The 21816-nt window shown below is 60.4% G+C and overlaps 1 protein-coding gene across 1 annotated transcript in view; it reads left to right on the top strand.

The window, feature by feature from the left end:
• Positions 1-3145: 3145 nt before the first annotated feature.
• Positions 3146-21816, top strand: part of LOC122543046 (uncharacterized) — a 158129-nt gene continuing 139458 nt past the window's right edge. Inside the window, exon 1 of the mRNA XM_087975917.1 lies at positions 3146-3257. Within this exon, the coding sequence (XP_087832043.1) occupies positions 3146-3257 (112 nt within the window). The remainder of the gene's footprint in view (positions 3258-21816) is intronic.

The following is a 21816-nucleotide window of genomic DNA, read 5'->3' as shown; positions in this document are numbered from 1 at the left end:
AGCAGGAAAGTCAACGTTTCAGGTCAGGTCCTGAAGAAGGGTCCTGACCTGAAATGTTGACTTTCCTGCTTCTGAGATGCTGTCTGACCTGCTGTATGTTTCCAGTTCCACCTTCTGCACTATATAGAGGACTGTGCTCAACCATCATTTGTGAATGGTGCGAATGCTGACTGCTCACATTAGAAAGGACTTGTTCTGTTTCGTATATTCTCCACACTTTTCAATGGAACATGACAGTGGCTCAATCATGGTAGAGTTTATTATCACGGTTGTTGTGGTGCAATTAATACCTAGAAATACTGAGGACCAACAGATGCACTAGCAAGCGTCAGACCAGAAGCAGTGTCTAGCAGATGCCAAAAAGCCTCCACATGAAGAGGTTGCAGCGGAATTCCCTCAGGATGTGCAGAATGTACAGGAGGCCCAGGGTTGATCACTCTCAATGCCATTTGCTTAAGCTGAGTGATGCGCAGTATTGCTGCAGCTGAAGATGTCCTGGGGCACTGTCACAGAACTATTCCAATTGCTGGAGCAGGACCTGCGACATGAAGGGGTAGGTCACCATCATTTCCTGCTGGCTATCAAGATGACAGCTGCTCTAAACATTTCTGCAATTGGCTGCTTCGAAGGTGCCACCAGGGACCTGTCCAGGATCTTACAACCATTGACCCACAAACGTATGAAGCACTTACTGATATAATTTGGGCCAGATCACATCATTTCGCCCCATTTCTTTGTGTTGAATTACTACAGCTTAGGCAGTAGACTTTGGCAACAAAGCTGTCTTCCCCCAAATGCAGGGTACAGTAGATTGTACACATGTTGCATTGGGAGAGCCATATTATAACACAGCTGACTTAACAGAAAAAGGTTTCATTCCATCAATGTGCAAGTCATCTGTGATCATCAGTGACGCATCTTAGAAATTTGCACCTTGGGAGCTGCAATAATGTCGACATCTGTGAGAACACTCATGTTTCTGCTTCATTTCAAGGCTCAGGTGTCTTCCGAGGATGAATACTGAGAAACAAGGACTATTGTCTGTGACCCTGTGGATGACTTCATTATACAACACCTTGACTGAGGCCAAGTGTGGATACAGTGTTGCCCATTCTTCAAGCAGGGCCATAATAGAGCAAATGATAGAACTGTTGAAGGTTAGGATTCAATGATTGGATTGGTCTGAGGATGCCTTGCAGTAATCTCCAGACAGATTGTGTCACATAATCCTGGCATGCTGCACTCCACACAAATGGAGCAGGCCATGCGGGATGTGACTGACTTTGACAAGCTGGGAAAGCAGCAACAGTCTTCTAAACAGGAATATGGGGACATTGAACAGGATGAACATAACCGTTTGCCTGTTAGGGCACTGCCTAGACAGGACTTAATCAGTTCCAATAGAAACAAGCTGGGCACAGTGATTAAGCATTGACTGTAAATGTTTTGTTGCTCAAGATGCAAGCGTTCCCCGTCATTCCCAGAGCCAAATGCAGCTCCTATTTGTTTATTCTTTGCCTTTTCTGCAGCTGAATATAAATGAATGTTTTCACCCATTTGAAGGGTTTTCAGAATATGATGGTCCCACACTGAACAATGAGAAGTTTAGGTTGTAAGTTTGCTCGCTGAGCTGGAAGGATTGTTCTCAGACGTTTGGTCACCATGCAAGGTAACATCATCAGTGAGCTTCCGGTGAAGCGCTGGTATTCTGCCCCACTTTCTATTTATGTGTCTCGATCGGTTAAAGGTGGGTGATATCACTTCCAGTTCTTTTTCTCAGAGGTTCGTAATTGGGGTCCAAATCGATATGTTTATTGATGGAGTTTTGGTGTGAATGCCAGGCCTCTAGGAATTTCCGTGCGTGTCTCTGTTTAGCCTGTCCGAGGGTGGATGTGTTGTCCCAGTCGAAGTGGTGTCCTTCTTTGTCTGTGTGTAAGGATACTAGTGATAGTGGGTCATGTGTTTTGGTGGGTAGTTGGTGTTCGTGCATCCTGATGGCTAGTTTTCTGCCTGTCTGTCTGATGTTGTGTTTGTACCGTCCTTGCATGGTATTGTGTAAATGACATTAGTTTTGCTGGTTGTTGGTATAGGGTCCATTGGGTTCATCAGGAGCTGTTTCATTGTGTTAGTAGGTTTGTGGGATACCATGATGCCAAGGGGTCAGAGTAGTCCGACTACTCCATCAATAAACACGTTGATTTGGACCCCATTTACCAACCTCTGAAAGAAAGAATCAGAAATGATATCAGCCACCTTATCAGACCAAGACACAAATAGAAAGTGGGACAGAACATCAGTGCTTCGCCGGAGGCTCACTGATGATGATAACTAGCAACGTCTGAAAATAAACCTGCCAGCACAGCGAGCAAATGTACAACTTGAACCTCAACCTGAGCTACAGATCTTCTCAAAAATCGCAATGTGAAGTTTTTTGGCTACTTTGGCCATTGGGGAAAAAATAACACTCTCTTACACAGGGTTATAAGATGAGATGATGCTGAGGATGGCAGGCTGTATAGCTTGTTTCTTAAATATAATACATTTGTGAATGTGCACTTGTATTTGGAATGAAGATTCAGCCATGTAATCTACACGGCTAAAGCAATATTTTAATTTTAATAACTATTCGGTCAATGTATGTGGACATGGGTTTTGTGCAGCCTGTGTCCATGAAATACGACCTAAGATTTTGATGTCTGCTATCCAGTACCAGAGTAAGTGGCAACGTAAAGTCACCAATTATCTGCTCTGACTTCCACATCGAGAATCCACAATGTCTACCTTGTTCAGTGCATTTGGTAAAGTAGGGGAAAGCTGAATATTAATGGAGTGAGTTGGCCCAGTAAGAAAGCATTTAATGAGCAATAATCCCCCTTATTTGGCAACTCCCCACTGCCTCGTGAGAAACTTGACTCATCCTTTTGCTTTTCTTTCTTCCATTGAAATCGGAGTAAAGTTTATTAAAGCTCATACATTACCTAAAAAACACTTTTCCTAAAATGCACACTTCAAGTCTATACAAAAACTTCTGTAATAAAACTCAAATATATCTCAGTGATAAATTATTTAATTTTCCTGGAAGTCTTTTAAGTGGTTCTTATGTTGTTTAATTAGTTTTAGTATATTTTTATTTCTTCAGGTTTGTATGATGCCAGCACAATCAACAATGAAATTCCTACATCTCGTAAACCTACTCATTTGCCCTATTCCTATTCTTCATATCATCTCAAGGTGCCAGGCTTTGCCTCCAACCAAAGGTCAGTACATGCTTTGTATTATCAAAAACGTAGCACTGATGAGGGGGAAAGAGGAGAGAGAGAGAGACAGAGACAGATTGGGGTGAGAGAGAGGGGGTGAAATGGGGGGGAAGAGAGAGAGAGAGAGAGGGAGGGGTGGAGAGAGAGGTGGGGGCTAAGAGAGAGAGGTGGGGAGGTAAGAGAGAGAGGTGGGGGGGTAAGAGAGAGAGGTGGGGGGTAAGAGAGAGAGGTGGGGGGTAAGAGAGAGAGGTGGGGGGTACGAGAGGTGGAGGGGAGAGAGGGGGGAGAGCGAGCGAGGTGGGGGGAGAGAGAGCGAGGTGGGGGGAAGAGAGAGCGAGGTGGGGGGAAGAGAGAGAGCGAGGTGGGGGGGAGAGAGAGAGAGCAAGGTGGGGGGGGAGAGAGAGAGCAAGGTGGGGGGGAGAGAGAGAGCAAGGTGGGGGGGGAGAGAGAGAGCAAGGTGGGGGGGGAGAGAGAGCAAGGTGGGGGGGAGAGAGAGAGCAAGGTGGGGGAGAGAGAGAGAGCGAGGTGGGGGGGAAGAGAGAGAGCGAGGTGGGGGGAAGAGAGAGAGCGAGGTGGGGGGAAGAGAGAGAGCGAGGTGGGGAGAGAGAGAGCAAGGTGGGGGGAGAGAGAGAGAGCAAGGTGGGGGGGAGAGAGAGAGAGCAAGGTGGGGGGGAGAGAGAGCAAGGTGGGGGGGAGAGAGAGAGCGAGGTGGGGGGGAGAGAGAGAGCGAGGTGGGGGGGAGAGAGAGAGCGAGGTGGGGGAAGAGAGAGAGAGAGGAGTTTGGGGGGGAAGAGAGAGCGAGGTGGGGAGAGAGAGAGAGATGGGGGGGATAGAGGGGTGGGGGGGAGAGTGGGGTTGGGGGGGAGAGAGAGAGGTGGGGGGGAGAGAGAGAGGTGGGGGGGGGAGAGAGAGGTGGGGGGCTAGAGAGAGAGGGTGGGGAGGTAAGAGAGAGAGGTGGGGGGGTAAGAGAGAGAGGTGGGGGGTAAGAGAGAGAGGTGGGGGGTAAGAGAGAGAGGTGGGGGGTACGAGAGGTGGGAGGGGGAGAGAGGGGGGAGAGCGAGCGAGGTGGGGGGAGAGAGAGCGAGGTGGGGGGAAGAGAGAGCGAGGTGGGGAGGAGAGAGAGAGGTGGGGGGAGAGAGAGAGAGGTGAGGGGAGGAGAGAGAGGTGAGGGGGAGAGAGAGAGGTGGGGGGGAGAGAGAGAGGTGGGGTGGGAGAGAGAGAGGTGGGGGGAGAGAGAGAGAGGTGGGGGGAGAGAGAGAGAGGTGGGGTGGGAGAGAGAGAGGTGGGAGGAGAGAGAGAGAGGTGGGGGGAGAGAGAGAGAGAGGTGGGGGGAGAGAGAGAGAGGTGGGGGAGAGAGAGAAGAGGTGGGGGGGGAGAGAGAGAGCAAGGTGGGGGGAAGAGAGAGAGAGAGGTGGGGGAGGGAGAGAGAGAGCGAGGTGGGGGAAGAGAGAGAGAGAGCGAGGTGGAGGGAAGATGAGAGAGAGCGAGGTGGGGGGAAGAGAGAGAGAGCGAGGTGGGGGGAAGATGAGAGAGAGCGAGGTGGGGGGAAGAGAGAGAGAGCGAGGTGGGGGGAAGAGAGAGAGAGCGAGGTGGGGGGAAGAGAGAGAGAGCGAGGTGGGGGGAAGAGAGAGAGAGCGAGGTGGGGGGAAGAGAGAGAGAGCGGGTGGGGGGTTAGAGAGAGAGAGCGAGGTGGGGGAAGAGAGAGAGAGCGAGGTGGGGGGGGTAGAGAGAGAGAGCGAGGTGGGGGGAAGAGAGAGAGAGCGAGGTGGGGTGGTAAGAGAGAGAGGTGGGGGTAAGAGAGAGAGGTGGGGGGTAAGAGAGGTGGGAGGGGGAGAGCGAGCGAGGTAGGGGGAAGAGAGAGAGCGAGGTGGGGAGAGAGAGAGAAGAGAGAGGAGGGGGGAAGAGGAGAGAGCGAGGTGGGGGAAGAGAGAGAGCGAGGTGGGGGGGAGAGAGAGAGCGAGGTGGGGGGGAGAGAGAGAGCAAGGTGGGGGGAAGAGAGAGCGAGGTGGGGGGGAAGAGAGAGAGCGGAGGTGGCGGGAAGAGAGAGAGCGAGGTGGGGGGGAAGAGAGAGAGCGAGGTGGGGGGAGAGAGAGAGCGAGGTGGGGGGGAGGAGAAAGAGCGAGGTGGGGGGAGAGAGAGAGAGCGAGGTGGGGGGAAGATGAGAGAGAGCGAGGTTGGGGGAAGATGAGAGAGAGCGAGGTGGGGGGAAGAGAGAGAGAGCGAGGTGGGGGAAGAGAGAGAGCGAGGTGGGGGGGGAGAGAGAGTTGGGGGGGAGAGAGAGAGGTGGGGGGGAGAGAGAGAGGTGGGGGGGAGAGAGAGAGGTGGGGGGGAGAGAGAGAGGTGGGGTGGGAGAGAGAGAGGTGGGGTAGGAGAGAGAGAGGTGGGGTGGGAGAGAGAGAGGTAGGGGGGAGAGAGAGAGAGGTGGGGGGAGAGAGAGAGAGGTGGGGGAGAGAGAGAGAGGTGGGGGGAGAGAGAGAGAGGTGGGGGGAGAGAGAGAGGTGGGGGGAGAGAGAGAGAGGTGGGGGGGGAGAGAGAGAGCAAGGTGGGTGGAAGAGAGAGAGAGAGGTGGGTGGGGGAGAGAGAGAGCGAGGTGGGGGAAGAGAGAGAGCGAGGTGGGGGGAAGAGAGAGAGCGAGGTGGGGGAAGAGAGAGAGAGCGAGGGTGGGGGGAGAGAGAGAGCGAGGTGGGGGGAAGAGAGAGAGCGAGTGGGGGGAAGAGAGAGAGCGAGGTGGGGGGAGAGGGAGGTGGGGGGAAAGAGAGCGCGAGGTGGGGGGAAGAGAGAGCGCGAGGTGGGGGGAAGAGAGAGAGAGCGAGGTGGAGGGAAGATGAGAGAGAGCGAGGTGGGGGGAAGAGAGAGAGAGCGAGGTGGGGGGAGATGAGAGAGAGCGAGGTGGGGGAGAGAGAGAGAGCGAGGTGGGGGAAGAGAGAGAGAGCGAGGTGGGGGAAGAGAGCGAGAGCGAAGGTGGGGGGAAGAGAGAGAGAGCGAGGGGGGGTAGAGAGAGAGGTGGGGGTAAGAGAGAGAGGTGGGGGGTAAGAGAGTGGGAGGGGGAGAGAGGTGGGAGGGGGGGAGAGCGAGCGAGGTGGGGGAAAGAGAGCGAGGTGGGGGAAGAGAGAGAGCGAGGTGGGGGGAAGAGAGAGAGCGAGGTGGGGGAAGAGAGAGAGCGAGGTGGGGGGAAGAGAGAGCGAGGTGGGAGAGAAGAGAGAGCGAGGTGGGGTGAAGAGAGAGAGCGAGGTGGGGGGGAGAGAGAGAGTGCGAGGTGGGGGGGTAAGAGAGAGAGGTGGGGGTAAGAGAGAGAGGTGGGGGTAAGAGAGAGAGGTGGGGGGTAAGAGAGGTGGGAGGGGGAGAGAGGTGGGAGGGGGGAGAGCGAGCGAGGTGGGGGGAAGAGAGAGAGCGAGGTGGGGGAGAGAGAGAGAGCGAGGTGGGGGGGAAGAGAGAGCGAGGTGGGGAGAGAGAGAGAGGCAGAGGTGGGGAAGAGAGAGCGCGGAGGTGGGGGGAAGAGAGAGCGCGAGGTGGGGGGAAGAGAGAGCGCGAGGTGGGGGGAAGAGAGGAGAAGAGCGAGGAGGAGGGAAGATGAGAGAGAGCGAGGTGGGGGGAAGAGAGAGAGAGCGAGGTGGGGGGAAGAAGAGAGAGACGAGGTGGGGGAGAGAGAGAGCGAGGTGGGGGAAGAGAGAGAGAGCGAGGGGTGGGGGGAAGAGAGAGAGCGAGGTGGGGGCAGAGAGAGCGAGAGCGAGGTGGGGGGAAGAGAGAGAGAGCGAGGTGGGGGGTAAGAGAGAGAGGTGGGGGTAAGAGAGAGAGGTGGGGGGTAAGAGAGGTGGGAGGGGGAGAGAGGTGGGAGGGGGGAGAGCGAGCGAGGTGGGGGGAAGAGAGAGCGAGGTGGGGGGAAGAGAGAGAGCGAGGTGGGGGGAAGAGAGAGAGCGAGGTGGGGGGAAGAGAGAGAGCGAGGTGGGGGGGAAGAGAGAGCGAGGTGGGGAGAGAGAGAGAGCGAGGTGGGGTGAAGAGAGAGAGCGAGGTGGGGGGGAGAGAGAGAGTGCGAGGTGGGGGGTAAGAGAGAGAGGTGGGGGGTAAGAGAGAGAGGTGGGGGTAAGAGAGAGAGGTGGGGGGTAAGAGAGGTGGGAGGGGGAGAGAGGTGGGAGGGGGGAGAGCGAGCGAGGTGGGGGGAAGAGAGAGAGCGAGGTGGGGGGAAGAGAGAGAGCGAGGTGGGGGGGAAGAGAGAGCGAGGTGGGGAGAGAGAGAGAGAGCGAGGTGGGGGGAAGAGAGAGAGCGAGGTGGGGGGGAGAGAGAGAGCGAGGTGGGGGGAAGAGAGAGAGAGCGAGGTGGGGGGAAGAGAGAGAGCGAGGTGGGGGGGAGAGAGAGAGCGAGGTGGGGGGAAGAGAGAGAGCGAGGTGGGGGGAAGAGAGAGAGAGCGAGGTGGGGGGAAGATGAGAGAGAGCGAGGTTGGGGGAAAGATGAGAGAGAGCGAGGTTGGGGGAAGATGAGAGAGACCGAGGTGGGGGGAAGAGAGAGAGAGAGCGAGGTGGGGGGAAGAGAGAGAGCGAGGTGGGGGGAAGAGAGAGAGCGAGGTGGGGGGGGAGAGAGAGCAAGGTGGGGGGGAGAGAGAGAGCAAGGTGGGGGGGAGAGAGAGAGCAAGGTGGGGGGGAGAGAGAGAGCAAGGTGGGGGTGAGAGAGAGAGCGAGGTGGGGGGGAGAGAGAGAGCAAGGTGGGGGTGAGAGAGAGAGCGAGGTGGGGGGAAGAGAGAGAGCGAGGTGGGGGGAAGAGAGAGAGCGAGGTGGGGAGAGAGAGAGAGCAAGGTGGGGGGGAGAGAGAGAGAGCAAGGTGGGGGGGGAGAGAGAGAGAGCAAGGTGGGGGGGGAGAGAGAGAGAGCAAGGTGGGGGGGAGAGAGAGCAAGGTGGGGGAAAGAGAGAGAGCGAGGTGGGGGGAAGAGAGAGAGCGAGTTGGGGGGGAAGAGAGAGCGAGGTGGGGAGAGAGAGAGAGATGGGGGGGATAGAGGGGTGGGGGGGGGAGAGTGGGGTTGGGGGGGAGAGAGAGAGGTGGGGGGGGGAGAGAGAGAGGTGGGGGGAGAGAGAGAGAGGTGGGGGGAGAGAGAGCAAGGTGGGGGGAAGAGAGAGAGAGGTGGGGGGGAGAGAGAGAGCGAGGTGGGGGGAAGAGAGAGAGCGAGGTGGGGGGAAGAGAGAGAGAGCGAGGTGGGTAGAAGAGAGAGAGAGCGAGGTGGGGGGAAGAGAGAGAGAGCGAGGTGGGTAGAAGAGAGAGAGAGCGAGGTGGGTAGAAGAGAGAGAGAGCGAGGTGGGAGGAAGAGAGAGAGCGAGGTGGGGGGAAGAGAGAGAGCGAGGTGGGGGGAAGAGAGAGAGCGCGAGGTGGGGGGAAGAGAGAGCGCGAGGTGGGGGGAAGAGAGAGCGCGAGGTGGGGGGAAGAGAGAGAGAGCGAGGTGGGGGGAAGATGAGAGAGAGCGCGAGGTGGGGTGAAGAGAGAGAGAGCGAGGTGGGGGGAAGATGAGAGAGAGCGAGGTGGGGGGAAGAGAGAGAGAGCGAGGTGGGGAGAAGAGAGAGAGAGCGAGGTGGGGGGAAGAGAGAGAGAGCGAGGTGGGGGGAAGAGAGAGAGAGCGAGGTGGGGTGTAAGAGAGAGAGGTGGGGGGTAAGAGAGGTGGGAGGGGGAGAGAGGTGGGAGGGGGGAGAGCGAGCGAGGTGGGGGGGAGAGAGAGAGCGAGGTGGGGGGGAGAGAGAGAGCGAGGTGGGGGGGAAGAGAGAGAGCGAGGTGGGGGGAAGAGAGAGCGAGGTGGGGGGGAGAGAGAGAGCGAGGTGGGGGGGAGAGAGAGAGCGAGGTGGGGGGGAGAGAGAGAGCGAGGTGGGGGGAAGAGAGAGAGCGAGGTGGGGGGAAGAGAGAGAGCGAGGGGGGGGAAGAGAGAGAGCGAGGTGGGGGGGAAGAGAGAGAGAGCGAGGTGGGGGGAAAGAGAGAGAGAGCGAGGTGGGGGGAAGAGAGAGCGCGAGGTGGGGGGAAGAGAGAGCGCGAGGTGGGGGGAAGAGAGAGCGCGAGGTGGGGGGAAGAGAGAGAGCGAGGTGGGGGGAAGATGAGAGAGAGCGAGGTGGGGGGAAGAGAGAGAGAGCAAGGTGGGGGGAAGATGAGAGAGAGCGAGGTGGGGGGAAGAGAGAGAGAGCGAGGTGGGGAGAAGAGAGAGAGAGCGAGGTGGGGGGAAGAGAGAGAGAGCGAGGTGGGGGGTAAGAGAGAGAGGTGGGGGGTAAGAGAGGTGGGAGGGGGAGAGAGGTGGGAGGGGGAGAGAGGTGGGAGGGGGAGAGAGGTGGGAGGGGGGAGAGCGAGCGAGGTGGGGGGGAGAGAGAGAGCGAGGTGGGGGGGAGAGAGAGAGCGAGGTGGGGGGAAGAGAGAGAGCGAGGTGGGGGGAAGAGAGAGCGAGATGAGGGGGAGAGAGAGAGCGAGGTGGGGGGGAGAGAGAGAGCGAGGTGGGGGGGAAGAGAGAGCGAGGTGGGGAGAGAGAGAGAGCGAGGTGGGGGGAAGAGAGAGAGCGAGGTGGGGGGAAGAGAGAGAGCGAGGTGGGGGGGAGAGAGAGAGCGAGGTGGGGGGAAGAGAGAGAGCGAGGTGGGGGGAAGAGAGAGAGAGCGAGGTGGGTAGAAGAGAGAGAGAGCGAGGTGGGGGGAAGAGAGAGAGAGCGAGGTGGGTAGAAGAGAGAGAGAGCGAGGTGGGTAGAAGAGAGAGAGAGCGAGGTGGGAGGAAGAGAGAGAGCGAGGTGGGGGGAAGAGAGAGAGCGAGGTGGGGGGAAGAGAGAGAGCGCGAGGTGGGGGGAAGAGAGAGCGCGAGGTGGGGGGAAGAGAGAGCGCGAGGTGGGGGGAAGAGAGAGAGAGCGAGGTGGGGGGAAGATGAGAGAGAGCGCGAGGTGGGGTGAAGAGAGAGAGAGCGAGGTGGGGGGAAGATGAGAGAGAGCGAGGTGGGGGGAAGAGAGAGAGAGCGAGGTGGGGAGAAGAGAGAGAGAGCGAGGTGGGGGGAAGAGAGAGAGAGCGAGGTGGGGGGAAGAGAGAGAGAGCGAGGTGGGGTGTAAGAGAGAGAGGTGGGGGGTAAGAGAGGTGGGAGGGGAAGAGAGGTGGGAGGGGGGAGAGCGAGCGAGGTGGGGGGGAGAGAGAGAGCGAGGTGGGGGGGAGAGAGAGAGCGAGGTGGGGGGGAAGAGAGAGAGCGAGGTGGGGGGAAGAGAGAGCGAGGTGGGGGGGAGAGAGAGAGCGAGGTGGGGGGGAGAGAGAGAGCGAGGTGGGGGGGAGAGAGAGAGCGAGGTGGGGGGAAGAGAGAGAGCGAGGTGGGGGGAAGAGAGAGAGCGAGGGGGGGGGAAGAGAGAGAGCGAGGTGGGGGGGAAGAGAGAGAGAGCGAGGTGGGGGGAAAGAGAGAGAGAGCGAGGTGGGGGGAAGAGAGAGCGCGAGGTGGGGGGAAGAGAGAGCGCGAGGTGGGGGGAAGAGAGAGCGCGAGGTGGGGGGAAGAGAGAGAGCGAGGTGGGGGGAAGATGAGAGAGAGCGAGGTGGGGGGAAGAGAGAGAGAGCAAGGTGGGGGGAAGATGAGAGAGAGCGAGGTGGGGGGAAGAGAGAGAGAGCGAGGTGGGGAGAAGAGAGAGAGAGCGAGGTGGGGGGAAGAGAGAGAGAGCGAGGTGGGGGGTAAGAGAGAGAGGTGGGGGGTAAGAGAGGTGGGAGGGGGAGAGAGGTGGGAGGGGGAGAGAGGTGGGAGGGGGAGAGAGGTGGGAGGGGGGAGAGCGAGCGAGGTGGGGGGGAGAGAGAGAGCGAGGTGGGGGGAAGAGAGAGAGCGAGGTGGGGGGAAGAGAGAGCGAGATGAGGGGGAGAGAGAGAGCGAGGTGGGGGGGAGAGAGAGAGCGAGGTGGGGGGGAAGAGAGAGCGAGGTGGGGAGAGAGAGAGCGAGCAAGGTGGGGAGAAGAGAGAGAGCGAGGTGGGGGGAAGAGACAGCGAGGTGGGGAGAGAGAGAGAGCGAGGTGGGGGGAAGAGAGAGAGCGAGGTGGGGGGGAGAGAGAGAGCGAGGTGGGGGGAAGAGAGAGAGCGAGGTGGGGGGAAGAGAGAGAGCGAGGTGGGGGGGAAGAGAGAGCGAGGTGGGGGGGAAGAGAGAGCGAGGTGGGGGGGAAGAGAGAGCGAGGTGGGGGGGAAGAGAGAGCGAGGTGGGGGGGAAGAGAGAGCGAGGTGGGGGGGAAGAGAGAGCGAGGTGGGGAGAGAGAGAGAGATGGGGGGAAGAGAGAGAGCAAGGTGGGGGGAAGAGAGAGAGCAAGGTGGGGGGAAGAGAGAGAGCAAGGTGGGGGGAAGAGAGAGAGCGAGGTGGGGGGAAGAGAGCGCGAGATGAGGGGGAGAGAGAGAGCGAGGTGGGGGGAAGAGAGAGCGCGAGGTGGGGGGGAAGAGAGAGCGAGGTGGGGAGAAGAGAGAGAGCGAGGTGGGGGGAAGAGAGAGAGCGAGGTGGGGGGAAGAGTGAGAGCGAGGTGGGGGGAAGAGTGAGAGCGAGGTGGGGAGAGAGAGAGAGCGAGGTGGGGAGAGAGAGAGAGCGAGGTGGGGGGGAGAGAAGAGCAAGGTGGGGGGAAGAGAGAGAGAGAGAGCGAGGTGGGGGGGAAGAGAGAGCGAGGTGGGGAGAGAGAGAGCGAGCAAGGTGGGGGGAAGAGAGAGAGCGAGGTGGGGGGAAGAGACAGCGAGGTGGGGAGAGAGAGAGGGCGAGGTGGGGGGGAGAGAGAGAGCAAGGTTGGGGGGAGAGAGAGAGAGCGAGGTGGGGGGAAGAGAGAGAGAGCGAGGTGGGGGGTAAGAGAGAGAGGTGGGAGGGGGAGAGAGGTGGGAGGGGGAGAGAGGTGGGAGGGGGAGAGAGGTGGGAGGGGGAGAGAGGTGGGAGGGGGAGAGAGGTGGGAGGGGGGAGAGCGAGCGAGGTGGGGGGGAGAGAGAGAGCGAGGTGGGGGGGAGAGAGAGAGCGAGGTGGGGGGGAGAGAGAGAGCGAGGTGGGGGGGAGAGAGAGAGCGAGGTGGGGGGAAGAGAGAGCGCGAGGTGGGGGGAAGAGAGAGCGAGATGAGGGGGAGAGAGAGAGCGAGGTGGGGGGGAGAGAGAGAGCGAGGTGGGGGGAAGAGAGAGAGCGAGGTGGGGGGAAGAGAGAGAGCGAGGTGGGGGGAAGAGAGAGAGCGAGGTGGGGGGGAAGAGAGAGCGAGGTGGGGAGAGAGAGAGAGATGGGGGGAAGAGAGAGAGCAAGGTGGGGGGAAGAGAGAGAGCAAGGTGGGGGGAAGAGAGAGCAAGGTGGGGGGAAGAGAGAGAGCGAGGTGGGGGGAAGAGAGAGCGAGATGAGGGGGAGAGAGAGAGCGAGGTGGGGGGAAGAGAGAGCGCGAGGTGGGGGGGAAGAGAGAGCGAGGTGGGGAGAAGAGAGAGAGCGAGGTGGGGAGAAGAGAGAGAGCGAGGTGGGGGGAAGAGAGAGAGCGAGGTGGGGGGAAGAGTGAGAGCGAGGTGGGGGGAAGAGTGAGAGCGAGGTGGGGAGAGAGAGAGAGCGAGGTGGGGAGAGAGAGAGAGCGAGGTGGGGGGGAGAGAAGAGCAAGGTGGGGGGAAGAGAGAGAGCGAGGTGGGGGGAAGAGAGAGAGCGAGGTGGGGGGGAAGAGAGAGCGAGGTGGGGAGAGAGAGAGCGAGCAAGGTGGGGGGAAGAGAGAGAGCGAGGTGGGGGGAAGAGACAGCGAGGTGGGGAGAGAGAGAGGGCGAGGTGGGGGGGAGAGAGAGAGCAAGGTTGGGGGGAGAGAGAGAGCGAGGTGGGGGGAAGAGAGAGAGCGAGGTGGGGGGAAGAGAGAGAGCGAGGTGGGGGGGAAGAGAGAGCGAGGTGGGGGGGAGAGAGAGAGCGAGGTGGGGGGGAAGAGAGAGCGAGGTGGGGGGGAAGAGAGAGCGAGGTGGGGAGAAGAGAGAGAGCGAGGTGGGGGAAGAGAGAGAGCGAGGTGGGGGGAAGAGTGAGAGCGAGGTGGGGAGAGAGAGAGAGCGAGGTGGGGAGAGAGAGAGAGCGAGGTGGGGGGGAGAGAAGAGCGAGGTGGGGGGAAGAGAGAGAGCGAGGTGGGGGGTAAGAGAGAGAGGTGGGGGGTAAGAGAGGTGGGAGGGGGAGAGAGGTGGGAGGGGGGAGAGCGAGCGAGGTGGGGGCGGAGAGAGAGAGCAAGGTGGGGGGAAGAGAGAGAGCGAGGTGGGGGGAAGAGAGAGAGAGCGAGGTGGGGGGAAGAGAGAGAGGTGGGGGGTAAGAGAGAGAGGTGGGGGGTAAGAGAGGTGGGAGGGGGAGAGAGGTGGGAGGGGGAGAGCGAGCGAGGTGGGGGGTGGAGAGAGAGCGAGGTGGGGGGGGAAGAGAGAGCGAGGTGGGGGGGAGAGAGAGCGAGGTGGGGGGAAGAGAGAGCGCGAGGTGGGGGTGTAGAGAGAGCGAGGTGGGGAGAAGAGAGAGAGCGAGGTGGGGGGAAGAGAGAGAGCGAGGTGGGGGGAAGAGAGAGAGCGAGGTGGGGAGAGAGAGAGAGCGAGGTGGGGAGAGAGAGAGCGAGGTGGGGGGAAGAGAGAGAGCAAGGTGGGGGGAAGAGAGAGCGAGATGAGGGGGAGAGAGAGAGCGAGGTGGGGGGAAGAGAGAGCGCGAGGTGGGGGGGAAGAGAGAGCGAGGTGGGGGGAAGAGAGAGAGCGAGGTGGGGGGAAGAGAGAGAGCGAGGTGGGGGGAAGAGAGAGAGCGAGGTGGGGGGAGAGAGAGAGCAAGTTGGGGGGGAGAGAGAGAGCAAGGTGGGGGGAAGAGAGAGAGCGAGGTGGGGGGAAGAGAGAGAGCGAGGTGGGGGGGAAGAGAGAGCGAGGTGGGGGGAAGAGAGAGCGAGGTGGGGAGAGAGAGAGAGATGGGGGGAAGAGAGAGAGCGAGGTGGGGGGGAAGAGAGAGCGAGGTGGGGGGAAGAGAGAGAGCGAGGTGGGGAGAGAGAGAGCGAGCAAGGTGGGGGGAAGAGAGAGAGCGAGGTGGGGGGAAGAGAGAGAGCGAGGTTGGGGGAAGAGAGAGAGCGAGGTGGGGAGAGAGAGAGAGCGAGGTGGGGAGAGAGAGAGCGAGGTGTGGGGAAGAGAGAGAGCGAGGTGGGGGGAAGAGAGAGAGCAAGGTGGGGGGAAGAGAGAGCGAGATGAGGGGGAGAGAGAGAGCGAGGTGGGGGGAAGAGAGAGCGCGAGGTGGGGGGGAAGAGAGAGCGAGGTGGGGGGAAGAGAGAGAGCGAGGTGGGGGGAAGAGAGAGCGAGGTGGGGAGAGAGAGAGAGCGAGGTGGGGAGAGAGAGAGAGCGAGGTGGGGAGAGAGAGAGAGCGAGGTGGGGGGAAGAGAGAGAGCGAGTTGGGGGGGAAGAGAGAGCGAGGTGGGGGGAAGAGAGAGAGCGAGGTGGGGGGAAGAGAGAGAGCGAGGTGGGGGGAAGAGAGAGCGAGGTGGGGAGAGAGAGAGAGCGAGGTGGGGAGAGAGAGAGAGCAAGGTGGGGGTAGAGAGAGAGCGAGGTGGGGGGAAGAGAGAGAGCGAGGTGGGGGGGAAGAGAGAGCGAGGTGGGGGGAAGAGAGAGAGCGAGGTTGGGGGAAGAGAGAGAGCGAGGTGGGGAGAGAGAGAGCGAGGTGGGGAGATAGAGAGAGATGGGGGGAAGAGAGAGAGCGAGGTGGGGGGAAGAGAGAGAGCAAGGTGGGGGGAAGAGAGAGAGCGAGGTGGGGGGGAAGAGAGAGAGCGAGGTGGGGGGGAAGAGAGAGCGAGGTGGGGAGAGAGAGAGCGAGCAAGGTGGGGGGAAGAGAGAGAGCGAGGTGGGGGGAAGAGAGAGCGAGGTGGGGAGAGAGAGAGAGCAAGGTGGGGGTAGAGAGAGAGCGAGGTGGGGGGAAGAGAGAGAGCGAGGTGGGGGGAAGAGAGAGAGCGAGGTGGGGGGAAGAGAGAGAGCGAGGTGGGGGGGAGAGAGAGAGCGAGGTGGGGGGGAGAGAGAGAGCAAGGTGGGGGGAAGAGAGAGAGCGAGGTGGGGGGAAGAGAGAGAGCGAGGTGGGGGGGAAGAGAGAGCGAGGTGGGGGGAAGAGAGAGCGAGGTGGGGAGAGAGAGAGAGATGGGGGGAAGAGAGAGAGCGAGGTGGGGGGAAGAGAGAGAGCAAGGTGGGGGGAAGAGAGAGAGCGAGGTGGGGGGGAAGAGAGAGAGCGAGGTGGGGGGGAAGAGAGAGCGAGGTGGGGAGAGAGAGAGCGAGCAAGGTGGGGGGAAGAGAGAGAGCGAGGTGGGGGGAAGAGAGAGCGAGGTGGGGAGAGAGAGAGAGCAAGGTGGGGGGAGAGAGAGAGCAAGGTGGGGGTAGAGAGAGAGCGAGGTGGGGGGAAGAGAGAGAGCGAGGTGGGGGGAAGAGAGAGAGCGAGGTGGGGGGAAGAGAGAGAGCGAGGTGGGGGGGAGAGAGAGCGAGGTGGGGAGAGAGAGAGAGCAAGGTGGGGGTAGAGAGAGAGCGAGGTGGGGGGAAGAGAGAGAGCGAGGTGGGGGGAAGAGAGAGAGCGAGGTGGGGGGAAGAGAGAGAGCGAGGTGGGGGGGAGAGAGAGAGCAAGGTGGGGGGGAGAGAGAGAGCAAGGTGGGGGGAAGAGAGAAAGCGAGGTGGGGGGAAGAGAGAGAGCGAGGTGGGGGGGAAGAGAGAGCGAGGTGGGGGGAAGAGAGAGCGAGGTGGGGAGAGAGAGATGGGGGGAAGAGAGAGAGCGAGGTGGGGGGAAGAGAGAGCGAGGTGGGGGGGAAGAGAGAGCGAGGTGGGGGGAAGAGAGAGAGATGGGGGGAAGAGAGAGAGCGAGGTGGGGGGAAGAGAGAGAGCGAGGTGGGGGGAAGAGAGAGAGCAAGGTGGGGGGAAGAGAGAGAGCGAGGTGGGGGGGAAGAGAGAGAGCGAGGTGGGGGGGAAGAGAGAGCGAGGTGTGGAGAGAGAGAGCGAGCAAGGTGGGGGGAAGAGAGAGCGAGGTGGGGGGAAGAGAGAGAGCGAGGTGGGGGGAAGAGAGAGCAAGGTGGGGGTAGAGAGAGAGCGAGGTGGGGGTAGAGAGAGAGCGAGGTGGGGGGAAGAGAGAGAGCGAGGTGGGGGGAAGAGAGAGAGCGAGGTGGGGGGAAGAGAGAGAGCGAGGTGGGGGGAAGAGAGAGAGCGAGATGAGGGGGAAGAGAGAGAGCGAGGTGGGGGGGAAGAGAGAGCGAGGTGGGGAGAGAGAGAGAGCGAGGTGGGGGGAGAGAAGAGCAAGGTGGGGGGAAGAGAGAGAGCGAGGTGGGGGGAAGAGAGAGAGGTGGGGGGTAAGAGAGGTGGGAGGGGGAGAGAGGTGGGAGGGGGGAGAGCGAGCGAGGTGGGGGGGAGAGAGAGAGCAAGGTGGGGGGAAGAGAGAGAGCGAGGTGGGGGGAAGTGAGAGAGAGCGAGGTGGGGGGGAAGAGAGAGAGGTGGGGGGTAAGAGAGAGAGGTGGGGGTAAGAGAGGTGGGGGGGGAGAGAGGTGGGAGGGGGGAGAGCGAGCGAGGTGGGGGGGAGAGAGAGAGCGAGGTGGGGGGGAGAGAGAGAGCGAGGTGGGGGGAAGAGAGAGAGCGAGGTGGGGGGGAAGAGAGAGAGCGAGGTGGGGGGGGAGAGAGAGAGCGATGTGGGGGGAAGAGAGAGAGCGAGGTGGGGGGAAGAGAGAGAGCGAGGTGGGGGGAAGAGAGAGAGCGAGGTGGGGGGAAGAGAGAGAGCGAGGTGGGGGGAAGAGAGAGAGCGAGGTGGGGGGGAAGAGAGAGAGCGAGGTGGGGGGGAGAGAGAGAGCGAGGTGGGGGGAAGAGAGAGAGCGAGGTGGGGGGAGGAGAGAGAGCGAGGTGGGGGGAAGAGAGAGAGCGAGGTGGGGGGAAGAGAGAGCGAGGTGGGGGGGAGAGAGAGAGCGAGGTGGGGGGGAGAGAGAGTGCGAGGTGGGGGGAAGAGAGAGAGCGAGGTGGGGGGAAGAGAGAGCGAGATGAGGGGGAGAGAGAGAGCGAGGTGGGGGGAAGAGAGAGAGAGAGCGAGGTGGGGTGAAGAGAGAGAGCCAGGTGGGGGGAAGAGAGAGAGCGAGGTGGGGGGGAAGAGAGAGCGAGGTGGGGAGAGAGAGAGCGAGCAAGGTGGGGGGGAGAGAGAGAGCAAGGTGTGGGGGAGAGAGAGAGCGAGGTGGGGGGAAGAGAGAGAGCGAGGTGGGGGGGAAGAGAGAGCGAGGTGGGGAGAGAGAGAGCGAGCGAGGTGGGGGGAAGAGAGAGAGCGAGGTGGGGGGGAAGAGAGAGCGAGGTGGGGGGAAGAGAGAGCGAGGTGGGGAGATAGAGAGAGATGGGGGGAAGAGAGAGAGCGAGGTGGGGGGAAGAGAGAGAGCAAGGTGGGGGGAAGAGAGAGAGCGAGGTGGGGGGAAGAGAGAGAGCGAGGTGGGGGGGAAGAGAGAGCGAGGTGGGGAGAGAGAGAGCGAGCAAGGTGGGGGGAAGAGAGAGCGAGGTGGGGGGAAGAGAGAGGGAGGTGGGGAGAGAGAGAGCAAGGTGGGGGTAGAGAGAGAGCGAGGTGGGGGGAAGAGAGCGAGCGAGGTGGGGGGAAGAGAGAGAGCGAGATGAGGGGGAAGAGAGAGAGCGAGGTGGGGGGGAGAGAGAGAGCGAGGTCGGGGGAAGAGAGAGAGCGAGGTGGGGGGGAAGAGAGAGCGGGGTGGGGAGAGAGAGAGCGAGCGAGGTGGGGAGAGAGAGAGCGAGCAAGGTGGGGGGAAGAGAGAGAGCGAGGTGGGGGGAAGAGAGAGAGAGAGGTGGGGGGAAGAGAGAGAGCAAGGTGGGGGGAAGAGAGAGAGCGAGGTGGGGGGGAAGAGAGAGCGAGGTGGGGGGGAAGAGAGAGCGAGGTGGGGGGGAAGAGAGAGCGAGGTGGGGGGGAAGAGAGAGCGAGGTGGGGAGAGAGAGCGAGGTGGGGGGAAGAGAGAGAGCAAGGTGGGGGGAAGAGAGAGAGCGAGGTGGGGGGAAGAGAGAGAGCGAGGTGGGGGGAAGAGAGAGAGCGAGATGAGGGGGAAGAGAGAGAGCGAGATGAGGGGGAAGAGAGAGAGCGAGGTGGGGGGGGGAAGAGAGAGCGAGGTGGGGAGAGAGAGAGAGAGCGAGGTGGGGAGAGAGAGAGCGAGCAAGGTGGGGGGAAGAGAGAGAGCGAGGTAGGGGGAAGAGAGAGAGCGAGATGGGGGTAGAGAGAGAGCGAGGTGGGGGGGAGAGAGAGAGCGAGGTGGGGGGAAGAGAGAGAGCGAGGTGGGGGGAAGAGAGAGAGCGAGGTGGGGGGGAAGAGAGAGCGAGGTGGGGAGAGAGAGAGCGAGCAAGGTGGGGGGAAGAGAGAGAGCGAGGTGGGGGGAAGAGAGAGCGAGGTGGGGTGAAGAGAGAGAGCGAGGTGGGGGGAAGAGAGAGAGAGAGGTGGGGGAAGAGAGAGAGCAAGGTGGGGGGAAGAGAGAGAGCGAGGTGGGGGGGGAAGAGAGAGCGAGGTGGGGGGGAAGAGAGAGCGAGGTGGGGAGAGAGAGCGAGGTGGGGGGAAGAGAGAGAGCGAGGTGGGGGGAAGAGAGAGAGCGAGGTGGGGGGAAGAGAGAGAGAGCGAGGTGGGGGGAAGATGAGAGAGAGCGAGGTGGGGGGAAGATGAGAGAGAGCGAGGTGGGGGGAAGAGAGAGAGAGCGAGGTGGGGGGAAGAGAGAGAGAGCGAGGTGGGGGGAAGAGAGAGAGAGCGAGGTGGGGGGAAGAGAGAGAGAGCGAGGTGGGGGGAAGAGAGAGAGCGAGGTGGGGGGGGAAGAGAGAGCGAGGTGGGGAGAGAGAGAGAGCGAGGTGGGGAGAGAGAGAGCGAGCAAGGTGGGGGGAAGAGAGAGAGCGAGGTGGGGGGAAGAGAGAGCGAGGTGGGGGGAAGAGAGAGAGCGAGGTGGGGGGGAGAGAGAGAGCGAGGTCGGGGGAAGAGAGAGAGCGAGGTGGGGGGGAAGAGAGAGCGAGGTGGGGAGAGAGAGAGCGAGCAAGGTGGGGGGAAGAGAGCGAGGTGGGGGGAAGAGAGAGCGAGGTGGGGGGAAGAGAGAGAGCGAGGTGGGGGGAAGAGAGAGAGAGAGGTGGGGGGAAGAGAGAGAGCAAGGTGGGGGGAAGAGAGAGAGCGAGGTGGGGGGGAAGAGAGAGCGAGGTGGGGGGGAAGAGAGAGCGAGGTGGGGGGGAAGAGAGAGCGAGGTGGGGAGAGAGAGCGAGGTGGGGAGAGAGAGCGAGGTGGGGGGAAGAGAGAGAGCAAGGTGGGGGGAAGAGAGAGAGCGAGGTGGGGGGAAGAGAGAGAGCGAGGTGGGGTGAAGAGAGAGAGCGAGATGAGGGGGAAGAGAGAGAGCGAGGTGGGGGGGGAAGAGAGAGCGAGGTGGGGAGAGAGAGAGAGCGAGGTGGGGAGAGAGAGAGCGAGCAAGGTGGGGGGAAGAGAGAGCGAGGTGGGGGGAAGAGAGAGAGCGAGGTGGGGGGAAGAGAGAGCGAGGTGGGGAGAGAGAGAGAGCGAGGTGAGGGGGAGAGAGAGCAAGGTGGGGGGAGAGAGAGAGCGAGGTGGGGGGGAGAGAGAGAGCGAGGTGGGGGGAAGAGAGAGAGCGAGGTGGGGGGAAGAGAGAGAGCGAGGTGGGGGGGAAGAGAGAGCGAGGTGGGGAGAGAGAGAGAGAGCAAGGTGGGGGGAAGAGAGAGAGCGAGGTGGGGGGAAGAGAGAGCGAGGTGGGGGGAAGAGAGAGAGCGAGGTGGGGGGAAGAGAGAGAGAGAGGTGGGGGAAGAGAGAGAGCAAGGTGGGGGGAAGAGAGAGAGCGAGGTGGGGGGGAAGAGAGAGCGAGGTGGGGGGGAAGAGAGAGCGAGGTGGGGAGAGAGAGCGAGGTGGGGGGAAGAGAGAGAGCGAGGTGGGGGGGAAGAGAGAGAGCGAGGTGGGGGGAAGAGAGAGAGCGAGGTGGGGGGAAGAGAGAGAGCGAGGTGGGGGGAAGAGAGAGAGAGAGGTGGGGGGGAGAGAGAGAGGTGGGGGGAAAGAGAGAGGTGGGGGGAAAGAGAGAGGTGGGGGGTAGAGAGAGAGGTGGGGGGGAGAGAGAGAGATGTGGGGGGAAAGAGAGAGGTGGGGGGTAGAGAGAGAGGTGGGGGGTAGAGAGAGAGGTGGGGGGTAGAGAGAGAGGTGGGGGGTAGAGAGAGAGGTGGGGGGAGAGAGAGAGATGTGGGGGGAGAGAGAGAGATGTGGGGGGAGAGAGAGAGAGAGGTGGGTGGGGGGAGAGGTCGGTGGGTGGAGAGGTGGGTGGGGGGGAGAGGGGTTGGGGGAGAGAGAGGTGGGTGGGGGGGGAGAGGGGTTGGGGAGAGAGAGGTGGGTGGGGGGGGAGAGGTGGGTCGGGGGGTGTTTTAAAAAATTCTCAAGGTCAGGTTCGTAGGAGAGTAGTCTGACACAGAACAAACGACCAAGAGGCGAGACTGCTAGAATATGGGCATTTTATTCCCCGCAGTGTCGCACAACGGGTCTGGTTTATGCTCACTCTACATGTTACAAAAACTGGGAGCCGGCAGTTCTCGTAGAGCGGTTGCCAACAACCCACGCTCGGCGGTTAAACGTAACCCCGGAGCAGACTCACCGAACTGGAGACTTTTCTAGCTGATATACTCCCTTCCAGATATAAACATTCATGTGAACAGCAGAGCAAGGCTAAAAAACACATTCCATTCTGGTTACATACAGATAAGAAGATTCACACGGGACTAAGCAACACCTCCATTCCGGTTAGATTCACACATGTATTGGGACATAATTTTTAACCGTTTCACCACATTCCACTGCTTGGAATTTTACACCACATTCCACTGCTTGGCCCAATACATGTGTTACATTATGCTTAATTCAGTTCAATTCGTTTCAGTTAATTTCAGTTCAGTCAATTCAGTGTAATTCAATTCAGTTCCGTCCATTTCAATTCAATTTAGCTCAGTTCCATTTTGTTCCGTTCAATTTGATTCACTTCAGTTCCACTCAGTTCAGTTCAGTTCAATCCCATTCAATTCTGTTAACTCCGCTTCAGCCTTTTGGACATGCCCACATCCTCCGCTGTACCCCAGGCAAGGGGTTCTTCGGCAGGACTGGGATCCTTTCTCAAACAAACTGCCACGTACATGCCCACATCCATGCCATCCCGGGACGGTCGGGACCTCCACAGTTTGTTCTTCTGGTTTCTTAGTCGTTTTCCAAAACATTGTTCTGTATCAAAATCTCTCCTCAATTGCGATTGATCCTGCCGACTACGCCAAATGTTTTAAAAAATTCTCAAGGTCAGGTTCGTAGGAGAGTAGTCTGACACAGAACAAACGACCAAGAGGCGAGACTGCTAGAATATGGGCATTTTATTCCCCGCAGTGTCGCACAACGGGTCTGGTTTATGCTCACTCTACATGTTACAAAAACTGGGAGCCGGCAGTTCTCGTAGAGCGGTTGCCAACAACCCACGCTCGGCGGTTAAACGTAACCCCGGAGCAGACTCACCGAACTGGAGACTTTTCTAGCTGATATACTCCCTTCCAGATATAAACATTCATGTGAACAGCAGAGCAAGGCTAAAAAACACATTCCATTCTGGTTACATACAGATAAGAAGATTCACACGGGACTAAGCAACACCTCCATTCCGGTT

This window comes from Chiloscyllium plagiosum, unplaced genomic scaffold (assembly GCF_037043375.1).
Source record: "Chiloscyllium plagiosum isolate Xiang-an unplaced genomic scaffold, Cpla_swu_hap1 HiC_scaffold_3, whole genome shotgun sequence".
NCBI lineage: Eukaryota > Metazoa > Chordata > Chondrichthyes > Orectolobiformes > Hemiscylliidae > Chiloscyllium > Chiloscyllium plagiosum.
The sequence above is the reverse complement of the archived record's forward strand: the minus strand, read 5'-3'. Positions and strand labels throughout refer to the sequence as shown.